At 48.9% G+C, this 14,862-nt stretch overlaps 1 protein-coding gene across 1 annotated transcript; it reads right to left on the bottom strand.

Moving 5' to 3' along the window:
• Positions 1-1,398: 1,398 nt before the first annotated feature.
• Positions 1,399-14,560, bottom strand: LOC137146938 (zinc finger protein RFP-like; the record flags this gene model as incomplete). Its single annotated transcript, XM_067538604.1, has 7 exons — positions 14,476-14,560; positions 11,053-11,193; positions 5,738-6,147; positions 4,096-4,191; positions 2,623-2,853; positions 2,292-2,314; positions 1,399-1,514 (listed from the first exon to the last, which is right to left on the bottom strand). Coding segments are annotated over exons 1-7 (1,102 nt in total), but the record flags the coding sequence as incomplete, so codon positions are not given.
• Between the last annotated feature and the right edge of the window lie 302 nt (positions 14,561-14,862).

The following is a 14,862-nucleotide window of genomic DNA, read 5'->3' as shown; positions in this document are numbered from 1 at the left end:
TCCAGCATTAATGAATGACCTTTAATTTAGGGTCTAGATTTTGAGTGTTGACCGTTAGGCACCTGGGGCTGGTTCTCAGAGGGTTCGTCTTTTGCAAGTCCCATTGACTCCCCTTGCAGCTGTGCGAAGCAGCTCTAGTTGGGAGAGAAAAACTCGGGTGCTCAAAATAAGGTGGTTTTGCTATATTTGGACTTTAATGTTATGACCTTTGGTCAGCCATGAATTGTTGTGAGACCCCTGGGCCCCTGCTACATTTGGTCCATTTGTCTGCTTTCCACTATTTATTATATTCCATACTGAAAATTGGTACAAGGGTCATTTCTTATACCTAAATTTGGACACATGGAGATTGTGGGTTTAAGCTGACTAACTCAGCTTTGGCCTGGCTAGCCCTTTGCTTGACATAAGGGAAATATTGCCAAAAGTGACCTTGTTATTAAGAGATATGTTCATAAGTTGCCATGTGGGACAAAGATGTTTTGTCTGCACAATGTACTTATAGACACAGAAACCCCAAATGTACTGCCAAGGAGCAGTTAGCAAAGTCCAAAAACACCGATGTGGATCAAGGGCCAAAGTGACCTATTCATAATCAGTGATAAGAGACCAATCAGGAAAGAGAACAATAACGTGAAAATAGCTTGGACGGCAAAAGCCCTGCCCATTAAAAAGTTCATTCATGTGTAGTGTATGAGTGAAGATACTTTATATTCATAATAGTCAAAGATGTTTGGAAAAGAACGAATATATGTATAATGTGTATGTGTATAATATGTCAGACATTGTAAGGAGTTGTTGGAGCTTCAGAGGTGAAATCCACCGGGACCCACCTATTCCTCAGGAACTGGCCAGCATTTCTTTCTCTTTGAGATGGCTAGTAGCAAATATCCCCAGTGGCTGTTGATGGGACACTAGATGGGGAGGGCTCTGAGGTACAGAGAATTCTTTCCCACGTGTCTGGCTGTTGGGTCTTGCCAAAAAGCTCAGTGTCCAACTGATCACTGTATCTGGGGTCAGAAAGGAATTTTCTCCTGGCTCAGATTGGCGGAAAACCTGGGGTTTTATTTGCTTTCCTCTTCAGCATGGGACATGGGTCACTTGCAGATGGCCTACAATGTTCAAGAGGTCAGCCTAGGTGATCATGATGGTCCCTCCTGCCCTTAAAGTGTATGAGTGATTTCTTACTTTAATAGTAACTGTGATTGCAAGGCATGCTTCTGGTACAAATCAAGGTTTAATTAATATAGCTGAGTGTCTTTAATCTCAGCTTTGTGGCATTCTCACCCAACAATTAAATCGAAGCATAATCTAATTGTGAAGCAATTGTCACAGAGCCCTTCTCTTCTTACAGTGTCAGAGGCTCATCCTAATTTCCCCTCCTAGATCCCTTCTCTGTACCTTTGAACTTTCTCACAGTCTCCATTAGACCAACAGTTTTCTGAGAGAAATCACGGAGTCCCTTTTCCAGTTCAGGAGAAATCGCCACTGGCTGCTGGAGCTTCCCCTTCTCACACCTGGACAGAAACAATTTCACATGGTTATATGTCATTTAGTGTCTCATAAGTTCCTGGTCGAGAGTTGCTGCTGTAATGGGCTGGAGTTACCATTCCTCTTTTTCTCCCAGCCTGAAAGCAGGTGCAACACAGGCCATGGAGGATCAACCTTCCCCCAAAGGTCCCATTCATAGTCTTCAACTCTGGGCTGGAGAGATCAGCTCTGGGACAAAAGGGAATAATTGAGTATCTCCAATGCCAGAGCCGTCCCCAGGGTACAACATATCGGGGTGACGGCCCTGGGCCTCGTGCTTTGGGGTCCCCCGCCAGTAGCATAACAACGGGGGGCGGGAGGGAGCCATGCTCCTAGTCGCCAGCCTAGGCGGGGGGGCACTGGATGGGCCCTCGGAGGAGGAGCTGCCCCCCACTGTTGCAGGAGACCAGGGGCTACTGGGCTGTACTGGCAGCCGTGAGGATCCCAGCCTGTCGGAGGCTGAGAGCTCCTGCTGTGGGGGGAGCAAACTCCTGCTGGCCTCTCCGCCCCCACACTGGGAGAAAGGAGGGACCCACGGGATACTGGCTGTGCAGGGGCCAGGCAGTGAAAGGCGGGGCTCCAGGACAGAGCCTGTCACACTCGCCTCCCCTCAGAATTAAGTTGATCAGACAGATTTGTACCTAAAATATGACCTTCCCCACACATTTTGTCATACAGCCCTGGGGATATGCTGCTCTCCCAGCATCTCCGAGCTCTCTCCCAGCATTGTGAAGTGTGAGGGGGAGTGAGAGAGAGCCACGTACCTGCTCAAGGTGCTTCTGACATCCTAGAGGAGAGAGAGAGAAAAGAATTTCAATCCCATTTGACACCCACAGGGGATCCCAGGGAAGGGATTTGCAAATCTGGGCAGAGAGTCCCTGCCCTGGCTCCAGGGCCATGGATTCCTTGAGTTCATGGGGCTTTTCCATCTGTAATATCTATGTGCCTGTGACCCTTCAAAGAATAGTCATTTGCATGTCAGGAACGCACACACTGAGTTGCACGAGATCTCTGATGGCTGTCTTCCAGTGCTTATGATTCAGGAACCCTCCCTTCCCTGCGTGGGGATCTGAGTTGCTTCTAACTCAGTCTCACCTTCAAGAATTCACTCGCTGGCTTCTGACACTTCCCCTCCAACTCACTGATCAGTTTGTTGACACGGGAAATCTCCTCGGAGAGTTTAGTGACATTGTCATTCCGTATCTTCAGAATCTCCTTGTCCAGCTTCTCCAGCTGGGCCAGCAGGAGTCGCTCTCGTTCCTGCAGGAACTGCTGCAGTTGCTGAAATTCAGACAGAATCTTCTGCCTCTTGGTTTCTGTCCATTTCTATAAAAAATAAGGAAAGGGCTGGTCAGGAACATGGATGGTGTCTGAGGGCCTTTAATATAGTCTTACAGGAGAGAGTCACTTTACACTCTCTAAGACACCTGTCTAGCAAGCAGGGCATGAGCAGTCAGGCCTACTGGTCAGAGCCAGGGTTGGAAGTCAGGAACTACAGCCAGGCTCAGGTCTGTAGTGAGAGTCAGGATCTCACCAAGGGTTGGGACCAGAGTCAGGATCAGGAGTCATGCCAAAGGCTGAGCCAGAATCTGTGTCAGCAATCACACAGAGTCAGGACTGGAGTTGGAGTCAGTCAGCCATGGGAAGGGTCAGGCTGGCCTCCGAGTCAGATAGCAGTGCTGCAGGTCAAGCCTGAGTCAGGACCAACACCAAGGTCAAGGCTGAGTCAGGCTCCAGTCCAGCAGCAGATCAGGAGTTTGGACAATTCCTGAGACTTCTGGCGTCAGTCGTGTATCCGAACACCTGCTCCAATCAGGAGCTTCCTAGGCAGATCCTATGTTGGGCCAGAGTTCCGCTAGCTCCTCCCTTGCTGGTTCCACAGAGCTGTTGGGTTGCGGTGACCAGCTGGGACCTATGGTCTGGGGTTTGAAACCTGCGATTCTTCACATCCTGACACTGGATAATACCTTGTGATTACAGCTTCCCATGTGGTCGCGATGTCTCCCAAAAGACTGGCTCCATGGCTGACATGGTTCAGACACTGTGTTACCAATTGTCTCCGAGGGTGCGTCTACACAGCCCACAGCAGCGAGTCTCCAAGCCCAGGTCAAGAGACGCAGGCTGTCGGGGCTGGCGCTTGCGCACTAACACTGGCTGTGTAGACACGGGGCCTCGGGCTGGAGCTCGGGCTCTGAAGGAAGGGACGGGGTGGACGTCAGAGGCTGAGCTCCCGCCCCAGATGCAGCTTGAAAGCACTGCCTCCACAGTTATTGTTAGCGCTTTACTGTGAGAACCACTGGCCCAACTCTGCTGATCAGGGCCCGGAAGCTCACTGCTGCTGGCTGTGTAGACGTGCTCTGAGAATCCAGATCCAGAGCAGCAGGAAACAGGACTCAGCACAGCCAACCGACCGACCTTCCAACACCCTCCCCACACCCACACCCACACCGTCCCGTGATCATGGAGAAACACACACACGCCCACATTCACCAAGGCCACAGAGAAATCTACCAATAAACAAATTTCCCACCTCCATGGCCCAGCAGGTGAAAGCCCCTGGGCACCTACCAGACACTCCTGGCTTTTCTTCTCTCCAGTCACTTTAAATCCCAGCAGCTTTTCTCTCTCTTTCCTCAGAATCTTCAAATGGGCCTGGATTTTGTCCTGAAATCCAGAAATGATTTGGTGGGTTATTTTGAGGGGTGACTGTCTGTTTGTAGGGGCTGTTTTGCCAAGATAACTGTCAGTCTTCCTGGATAGACTAGTCGGGTAAGGTAATATCTTCTGTCGGCCCAGCTTCTGTTGGTTAGAGATCCAGGCTTTCAAGCTGACCCAGAGTTGGTCTTCAGGTCTGGGGAACATACTCTTTCCTAGAGCTGACAAAGAACTCTGGGGAAGCTTGAAAGCTTGTGGCACACTGACAGAAACTGGGCACTAGAAGATATTACTTTACCTGCCTTCAGCCCTGAGCACCTGGCATTGCACTGCTTGGATAGAACTGATCTCAGGACTAGGCCAAACCCCATTAGGTGGGTTGATGTGTGTAAAGAACAGCTGGGGTTTGCTCTAGGGCTGTCGTAAACCCTTTCCGTGGCAATGCCCTGTGGGTAGCTACCCCACAGTCCCTAGCAAAGATCCCAGAAGCAGTGGATTCTGGGAGATTTCCAAAGGCTGCATGGTGTGACCAATGGAACCACTATGGCTGGTCCTTGCCCAGATAAACAATGAACAGTTCAGACTGACACTGGTCAGAACCTCCCAGGAGTTCGTTTTGCTGCAATTCAGTCTCATCCCAATGTTATTTAGCATGGACCTGCGCTGTCTGAAACCCTTTAGTGTGTAGACTGAAGGTGTTTGGGGTCCACACAGCGTTTAGCACAGTGATCTCCTCTAGTGGAGGCCGACACCTGACTTTAACCGTTAATGGAGCAACCCAGGAATTCAGAATCCCAGTGGGAAACCTCATCTCCTTTTGGAGCCTGGGATCTTTATGTCGGCATCTTTTCCTCCTAATGGCCACACTTTAATACTGCTCATTGCTGCTGAATGAGGTAGCATATCTAAGTGGTTAGGGCACTGGACTGGGCTTTAGAATACCAGGTTTTTATACCAAGCTCTGCCACTGACATGCTGAGTGACCTTGGACAAGTCACTTCCCCTCACTGTGCCTCTGGTTCTCCTCCCACCTTTTGTCTCTGTTGTCTAGTTAGAGCCTTTGTCTAGTTAGGGCCCAGCACAATCACAGTCAGATCTCAGCTGGGGTCTGTAGGGGCTCCAAGAATGCAAATAACAATAATAAACAGCATGATAAAATTAGTAATGACAACCACAGATTGTAACACCCCCTTCTCCAGTCTGAATACCACACTCTCAGGTTGACTGGCCTGCCGCTCTTCTGATTTAAACCTCGCTGATGATTTAGCAGCTTACGGCCTGTAGAAAGTTCCCTAATTTCAGTTGTGGGAATTGGGTTTGAAAAGGATTCAGCTTCTAAGAGAAAACTTCCCCACCTCAGATATATTTAAAATCTTCATCTGTTGCCTTTCTTGGCAGGCTGGAGTATCATTAACTTGTATAACATCTTGTATGCAAGGAAGGCTACACACAGTCGAATGATGCAATTACACCTCTGCTGGGCAACTTATGATGACATTAACCTGTAATTAAAATCCAAAGTTATTACCCATTACATTAGACAACAACTCTGTACCTTGTACTCCTGGGCAACTTCCTGTATGGGAACCACAGTGTGAGTTCTGTGAGCCCGGGATCTGTCGCAAACCACACAGATGGGGCTTTGATCCTCTTCACAGAACAGTTTCAGAGCCTCCTGGTGTTCCACACACATCTTCTCCCCTCCTGCTGCCTGGAAACTCAGCCTTTTGGCCCTTTCTACCATGTTCGCCAGCTGCCTGTTTGGCCTGAGGTGTCTCTGTTGCATAATTTCTCTGCACTGGGGGCAGGAGACATCCGTGTCTGATCCCTCCCAGGAGTGGCTGATGCAGGCTCGGCAAAAATTGTGCCCACACTCCAGAGTGACAGGTTCTCTGAAATAGTCTAGACAGACGGGACAAGTTGCTTCCTCCTGGAGAATTTCCACAGGGTTCTCTGCAGCCATGGCTCCCGGGATGGGCAGTGTAACAGGGTTTCAATTTCCTGAGTTCACAATATGCCCCACCTGCTGAAACAATTTTGTGTTTCCCTATTTCCTGGTTGGAACTGACTCATGCTGTTGGCTGTGGAGAAGGAGCCCATTGTTAATTTTAGCCCTGGAGGCTTTTGTGAAAAATGTGCCTCTGAGGCCTCCGTCCTGCCCCTTCTGCATGTGTGGAGGGTCAGTGTGGCTTCACAGGGACATCGGTGTGCACCAGTAATGCTGAGCCTGCTGGAGTAGGAGCTGTGTGTCTAAGGAGTAATGCTAACTTCACAACAGGCTAAAACCTTGGTTAAGGTGGAATTAATATTTCTATAGCCTGATTCTCATTTACACTCAGGCTGCTCTGGCTCAGTGAAAAGGGCGTTTCCGACCAGCAGTGCTACCAACTCTTGTGATTTTATCTTGAGGTTCAAAATATTTGATTTGTCATTTGGTTGCTGTGTTGTTTTGTTTGTTAAAGCCCCAGGTCCTTCATGCTTGTGATGAGGGGAGACTTTCATTTGGTAACGAAAGGAAGTCTCTAGCCTTGTTGATTGCAAGAATGAATTATAATTAGTATTTTTAAATCCCATGTTTTTAAAGCAATCTCATTCATAGAAATGATTTTTCTAGTCATTTATCCATTTACCTGTAAAGCATTTTTCTCTCTTTCTGTTCTCTGGATAGCATGGGTTGTAGTTATAGTAAATCCACATTTTTACAGTATTTATCTATGTACAGCAAAGACTTTCCCTTTGTGTGTTTTGCAGACCAGACTGTGCTGTCAGCTGTGTCAGTTTAAATCTGCAACAAGGAAACTAACCTCAATAGATTTGCTCTGTATTTACACCACTGTACATGAAAGCAAAATACAGCCCTGTCAATAAATCATCTCAAAGGTGACAGAGAGCACGCTCAGGCCAACTTGACCTAGTGGCTACAGTTCTGTATGTGAAACAAGAGCTGCTGTTGTTTTATGGTGAACCAGGTGCTTATTTAAGGCCTGTTTTACAAGCAATCATTTCCTTCACTTCACAATCTCTTCTGCACCTACTCTCATTTGAACTGTTTCTGCCCAGAATTGTGCCTGTCAGCCCTCTTCCTTATATACAGACTTTGGCCTACTCTGATTGGTCATTCCCTCAATCCTTCTCATTAGCATGCTTGTCCACCAATCATCTTTAAGCCTTGCCAGATTGGTTGTTCTTATGAATCAATCACAGCTGCCAAACTTATCTGTCTATCAAAGTCAGACCTGGTTAAGAACCTGCCTCATGCTCTCCTGACCCTCCCTTCTGGTTTTCAAGTGACCTTTAGCTCAGTTCAGCCTGTCTGCTTGCTATTGGCCGAATTATGCCAAGTCCCCTAATTAAGTTTTCTCTGGCTGGGATTCCCTGCAACTGCCAGCTTGTGATCCCTGACTGTACCTGCTGAAAGCTACCTTTATTATTGATTAACCCTTATAGCGATAAACAATTACATGTTTATGTGCATCTTAACCTTGGGATTCACGGTCACCGCTCCAATTTTTATGCATTTAAATACGTTTAATTTAAATCTCCTTTCAGCAGAGGCCTCTGCCCAGGGTGTTCACCTCTCCTTCTCCACCTGGCAAGTATCATCCTTGTATCGAGAAGTAGTCACTGCTGCCTTTGGATAAATAATGAAAGTGATGGGAACAGACTGATCGGATCAGGGGTCTCCCCCCTCTCAGGTGCGTGCCCCAACCACTGGACAATAGAGACATTCTCTCTCTCTCTCTCTCTCTGGCCCACTGACTGTTCCACTGCAGATTAACACTTAATTAGTCATTGGCCAGAGTGTGAATGAACCTTTAGTCCTGCAGTTACGGAGCCCATCTGACACACAAATACCCAGCATGGGGAAAAGGAGCTGAGAAGCAGCTTCACTAACCACAACAATGAAAAGAGACCCGCAGATTGTGGGAACATTTTTTAAATGACACTAAAATGGCAACAAAGACAAAGCCAATTTATGAGTGACAGTCTCCTCTTCAGGATGTTTTATAAGTCTCTCGTCCCCTTTTCTTCTCCCTTTTCTTTCATACTGTTCATTGTTACTCACCATTTTTTTATAGCCCTCATTTCCCATCCCTGTTAATTTCTCTGTGTCTCTTCCACTCTCCTCTGATCCCTGTCACAGATCATTGCCCCTCACGTTCTCCATTCTCTCCCTGAGTTCATCCCTTCCCCTCTTGCTGCCTCTGAAAGGATCCCCTCTTCAGAGTGTTTTCCTCTCATTATTTTCATAGCTATTTTGCACCCTTTCTCCAGGATTCTCTCCTTATTTTGTTTTACTTTATCTTTTCCTCTTGTTTCCTCTGTTCGCTCTGATTCAACCCTTCCCTGGCCTCAGTGACTCTCTGTGTTGCCAACCCCACAAGTTAAAAATTACAAATCAAAACCAAAAGTCATTAAATTGAACCTTCAAAACATGAGGTTTCAAAACAACACAGACTGTATCTGGGTGATCCTGTGATTTGTGAACTCTCCCTGCCCATCCCCTGCGTGTGTGTGACAATTCCTGTGGTGCCAGCCCTGCAGCGACAGAGGAAGGTGACTGTGGCCCTGTGGCAGGAGCTCTGGCTGGGAGCCCCAGTGAGATCTAACCCCACAGATTGTACAAACCCTCCCTGCCGCTGCGGAGCTTCCAGCTTCTCCCAACCCCCAAACCCTCATTAATTAATGCTGGGTCCGGCCACCCCCACGTCTGCCTGTCCCCAGCCCGGCTGTTAATTCTGCCCCTGCCCAGCCCCACATCTGCCCCTCAGGGCCCATCTGCTCCCCCTGCAGCTCCAGGGGTTCTTCAGCCTCCTCCCCCTCCCATCCCTGGTGCTGCAGGGAGGGGGAAGGAGCTTCCAGGATCATAGAGATGAAGCGCCTGTGTTACCAGATTTGCCCTTCACCTTGGAGTATGCTCATTTATTAGGGTTACCTTCCTGGAAGGGGGTGTGATTCTAGGGGTGTGATTCTACTAATGTACTGCTTGTGTTACTTGTGTTCATATGGCTACAAGCCCCTCCCAATGGAGGTATCCTGCAGGACTTAAGGTTTTCAGGGCTGGGTTCCTCCAGCACCAGATTCAAATAAACCCCCCACAGACACACACACACATTTCAGATTAACTGAGTGCATCTGAGCGGACCGGGCTATCAACACTGTCAGCTGACCCCTTATATGTCCCTGAACTCAGCGGGCTGGGTGACACCACACTTTCAGTGGCCACCCTTATATGCCCCTTTGCAATGCACCAGAATAGAGCACGCTGGGTCCAAACAGCACTTTTTGTCTACTCTCCTCTATCTGCCCCTTGGAATCAATCAGGCTGGGTCCAAACAACACTTGACCAGCCCCTTAGTTGCCCCTGGACCCCATAGGCTAGGCAGAGTAGCACTTCCTGGCTGTCTTTGGTTTAGATAAGAGAAGCATTATTACAGAGCAAGGTAGGGACCAACAACACAAAGGAGCACCTGCAGTTTGGAGAGAGAGAGAGAAAGAAAATGGCAACCAGCTTGATTATAACAGTTATTTTATTGCTAAGTATATAAAACTTATGATACTAATAGTAGTACCATACAAGGAGAGAAAAACAATCAAATGTTTACAATACTACACAATTACAGTTGGGGTATTGGAGAAAGCTATTCCAGGTTTGATTACAAAAGTAGAAAGTTATACCTGGACTAAGAGAGAGAGGGGGAGAGAGACCAGTTGTGTTGGGGGAAGACAGGTGGGGGTGTTGATTTCATCACTCCATGCAGTTCAGAGGTTCCCAAGAACAGATTTGTCATCTTAGGGTCTGGAGGGCTTTGAGTCTGGCAGAGCCCCCAGCACGATCAGTCAGGAAGAGAAGACAGGTTACAGTGGAACTGATGCAGAATTTTGGATCCAAGCATCAGAACAGAGGTTTGAGCTTTGATGGGGATTTGTAGATGCCAGGTTTGTTTATGGATAAACAATGTCTGGACAAAAGGAGCCGATCATTCCTGGCTATGGAAGGGCGTTTTTCCTTGAGAGAGAGCTCACAATGCAAACAGGATACAGTGTTTTGCATATCAATAACTAGAATGGTCTGATAACTGCAGACCTGGATGTGTACAGGTGTTAGTTCATTTACATCAAGAGCATAGATCTCCCAACATGCAGTGCTCCCCTGCTTCAGCAATCCCAGAGTTCAGTGCGTTCCCTGCTGTACCAATCCCAGAGTTCAGTGCATGTTCCATCTTCGATGGAATGAGGCTTCTGTTCTCCATTCATGTGCTAAATGAGATGCTTATGAGGCGTGGGGAGTTGTCTCACCCTTGATGGAAGGGATTCCATTGTGTCTCCTGCCTTTTCATATTGAGAATGGCTTTGGTTTCTGGTTCCAGCAGCCTGGTGGGGGGCGGTATTCAGTGAGCCAGAGAGAGAGTTGTGGTTTTGCGCCCTGGTTCCCGAAGAACACAGAGCTGCCAGGTAACACCTGAGACTGGGTAGAAGGGAGTCCTCCAGTGTCTCAGGGACACAGTCTGAGCTGGGATCCTACCCACAGCCAGAGCCAGGGGCAGATTCTCTCCCCAGGGACAGAGGCTGGCGGGAAAGTGAAGATCGGGGCCTGGTCACCAGCATCAAAAAATGTCACCTGCCCCCGGTCACAGTCCAGACACACCCGGATCCTGCTGGGGACCCGGCACAGGGGCAGGACAGTCTCAGGGGAGGTGAGAGCCTGGAATTGATCTCCCCACCGCTGCACAGCCCAGATCCCCCCCTCAGGGCTAGGGCTGATCGATCCCTTCCTCCTCACAGACTCTCTGGCCACCCCCACAGCCCAGTGTCGCCCATCCCCCACCTCCACCTCCCAGTAATGTCTCCCCGAGGTGAATCCCTCACAGCCCAGCACACAGTGCTCAGTGTCAAATCTCTTAGGGTTGTCAGGCAGATCCTGCCGTGTGACTGCCCAGCTCACACTTTTCCCATCCTCAGACAGGATGAGGTCGGGATGAGCCGTGCCTGGATCCAGAGTCACATTCGCTGGGGAGAGAGAATCAGAGCATTAGGGGCAGAGCTCAGCCCTGGGGGAGGTTTTGATAGTGTCAGTGACAGAATCTGCCCCATCTGGAGAGTGAATCAGGAAATCTCCTTCCTCCAGGATTTACCCGTCAGCTCTGAGATCTCAGTGTTTGGTTTTGAACGGATACAGCATGTAGCTGTTTTAACACTTGACCTATTAGATTCAGACTTGAAAGAGTTTGCAGATGCGAGGTGCCTCTCTTCTGTGCTGCCCCACCTGTTTGAAAAGTGAAGGGCTAGTTCCCTCCTCCCATTTCAATGCTTGGAAAATTGTCTATTGTAGGCGCCAACCACGGCAGCAAACATGGCAATTCCATTTCCAAGGACACACAAAACCAAGATCCTCCTGAGTTGTCATAGTGCTTTATCCAAGCATCGAAACACTAGTGTATTGATCAAATTCCAACCTCTGCAATGGCAGAAAAGTGCTGGGGAGAGTCACTGCCTGGCAGAGACGAGTCAGTCACAGAGTGAAAGAATCAGCTGGGCCAAGCCTGGGACTTGGAATCTTCCCCCCCTCCCCCGACCTCTCCCCACGGAGGGGCCGAGAGGCTCTGGGGGCCCTGGCAGATTGTACAGCTCAGTGAACATTGACAGAGCTCCCCTCCCCCTCCCCAACTTGAATCTCACTGTGTCCCTGCAGCCCCTGAGCTGGACTTTGGTTTGGGGCCTCCCTCCCGCTGGTATCCTGCCTGCTCTGAAATGTCAGTCCTCGGACAGCAACGGGCCAAACAGGAGCAGGATTGAACATGCCCAGAACTGCACTGCTCAGGAGCAGTTGCAACACAAAAGTACATGGGCATGAGGGAGGGGTTAACACAGGGGAAGGGCTCCTAGTTGAATGAGGAAGAAGCGATGTGTGGGGGGAGCTGTGCAGTAGGTGGTTGGTGGAAAGAAAGCGAGGGCCATGCTAGTGCTGGGAGACTGAAGTGATGTCCTGTTTAACAGGGACAGGAGAATTCTGGCATCATGGTAGTTGGAGAGAAGAGAAAAGAGACAAGATCTCAGGTTGCAGAGCCCGTCTGTGCTGGTTTTATTCTGCTGTGTCCTAGATTAGCAGCCTGATCACAGGAGCTCCCTGGACCTGTATATTGGAGCCAGGAGAGCCTGTCTGTGATCAAGGCTCTGTCCCTCTGCTTGAGATTAGAGCAAGGATCACCCACAGACACACTCCCTGCTCACCAAGTCAATATGAGCTCACTGCAGAGCTACTGGCTTCCTCCAGAGCGGCACTGGAGCTAGGCCATCAGAACCTGGAGAGAAAACAAACTCCCCCTGGGCTAGAGGTTATGGAGCTGCATTTCCCACTGGCTCTGTACAATGAGTGGAAGCTGTTCTCACAAATCTCTGTCAGGTGCAGAGCCCATGTAGGCAGTGGAGAGGCAGGAAGAGTAGCTGCAATATGCTACAGATCATTGTGGTGTGCTAGGACACAATCACAGCCCTGCCTCACCTCATGCTGTGCTGTGAAATGCAGGATGCTGGGGAATGAACTAACACGTCCACTGCCACATTCAAGGCAAAAGAGGAACATTGTCTCATGGGAACCAATATATAGACATTGATAAAATACTATCGTTAATTACCTTCTTCTATAGGTGCCACGTGTCTTCTCCACCCTAAAACCAAGCACATCATTAGAGATGAGAGCTGATCTCAACAAGTATTTCATGATTCAATATTGTACAAACTATTACAATGAGGGGGAAAAAAGTTAAGTTTTCCAGCAGTATCCTGTGATATAAATCATCAGAACCTCCACTGACCTGCATGAGTCTCTCTCTCCCAGGATGTATCTTCACTGCAGAGTTAGCCCAGGATCTTACATGGCTGCTGCCCCTAAGCTGTTTATTGCTCAAGCACAAAAACTCTGACTCAGGTTTGCTGGTCCTTTAAACTCAGGCTGGCTGGCAAGACTTTGGGTATAGGCTACAGTCCAGGTTCCACTTTAATTCAGGTTGGTTACCTGGCTACTTTGCGATGTGAATGGAGGCTAATCATCTCAGAACCGATAGTCCTCCAGTGCTTTCCCATAGTTCCTGTGGGGCCATATTTTCTTGGTCACTACCTACGCCCGTCTTCTGTACCACAAACCACCTTCCAATGTAGAGACCCTGGTGTTCTCTACATTGGACCATTCCACGTGGTCTGCTACAATTCTACTGCACTTCCAGAGTGCTTCTACAGAGATGCCATCTGGGAGAGCATCCTCTCAGCATGCTGCCAGCTGGCCAGGTACTAATATGAAGATCCTGGTGGACTTCTGGTGTAAGGTCAGTAATACCCATGATTTGGGGAGGGATGGAGTCAAAATCAGCTGTTGCAGGAGGATATCTCCTAGAAACTGGCAGAGAAGGGAATTTACCAGAGGGAATCACAGTGTAGGGAGAAAATCAAATCCCTCCAGACTACATAAAAGCCAGGATCGCATCCCCCAGTCTGACACTCACTGGGAATGTGCCCTTTCTACAAGGAGCTGGACCAGGCGCCTGGCACTGCCCCAAGCAGAGAGCCCCCTTTCCCTCTGGATGGCTTTGGACTACGGATGGTGCTTGTGGTTGATCAGGCAAAGCGGGACCAGAGGAGCAAGTGCAAATGCTACATGCTTTGTAGCATAGTCAGAATGACCTGAAGCCTGAGTCCCAGGACCTATTTGGGGAGCAGATGGGAGAATGGACGAGGAAGGATGCAGAAGAGGGGCCAGCATTGCAGCAGCTGGGTAAGATGCAAGCTGCCAGATTTCTTATTGTTATGGGGAATATTAACAATGTTTATGACCTATCTCATTACTGACATAGGGATGTTATGTGCTGGGGGTGGGGGTGGTCAGCTTTGATAACAAAGCTTCACCTGAGGTCAGAAGAAACCTCTATTTTCCCTCTTCCTCCTTTCTTACCCGCTCCTCCCTGGTCACATGGATTCCAAGTGTGTATGCAGGCAGCGGAAATAAACACGAAACCAGTGCTGTGTTCTGGCACACTCTGCTACAGCCATGCAAAGCCGTACAAGCAGTGCTTGGAAATGTAGAGAAATGGGCAGCAGAAGCATATGTGCGTATATGACAGTGCATTTAATCCTGCCTCAGATCAGGGAGCTGAACTAGATGATCTCTTGAGGTCCCTTCCAGCCCTACAGTCTCACACTGACACTAGCATTACAACATTTCTGGAGGCAGCTTAGATATTAAGCCCCATGCAATGCCCTTGGCAGTATAAAGTGCAGAGCACCTGCAATGTCTCTCACTATTCCAGATCTTGTGTCCAGCTGCTACAGGTGTAAGGCGGATGGGGTTGCAGAGCCCATATGTGGTGGTTCTAGACTGCGGCATCCTAGTTCAGCAGCCTATTTATGTTTGCATCAAATGGTCAGTTTTCTAGGCAGAGCAACTTTCCCACACTCCCCCCAACAATTGTGGCTTACTGGTCCTCTCCAGTGATTAATCTGCCCATCAGTCACCAGGTGGTGAAAGACCTCCATGGCATGGATGGATGGTTTTCTACCAGAGGCTTGGAACAGGTCCTCTCGCTTTCATTCCAGAATTTCCAGCAAGTTGACAACATCTGGTATTAGCACAGCCTGAAATAATGTTAAGACCGGCACTAATAAAAGGTCCTGGAGCTGAAGGTCTGG

This window comes from Emydura macquarii, unplaced genomic scaffold (assembly GCF_026122565.2).
Source record: "Emydura macquarii macquarii isolate MOO-44397 ecotype Brisbane River unplaced genomic scaffold, CSIRO-AGI_Emac_v2 contig_489, whole genome shotgun sequence".
Classification (NCBI taxonomy): Eukaryota; Metazoa; Chordata; order Testudines; family Chelidae; genus Emydura; species Emydura macquarii.
The sequence above is the reverse complement of the archived record's forward strand: the minus strand, read 5'-3'. Positions and strand labels throughout refer to the sequence as shown.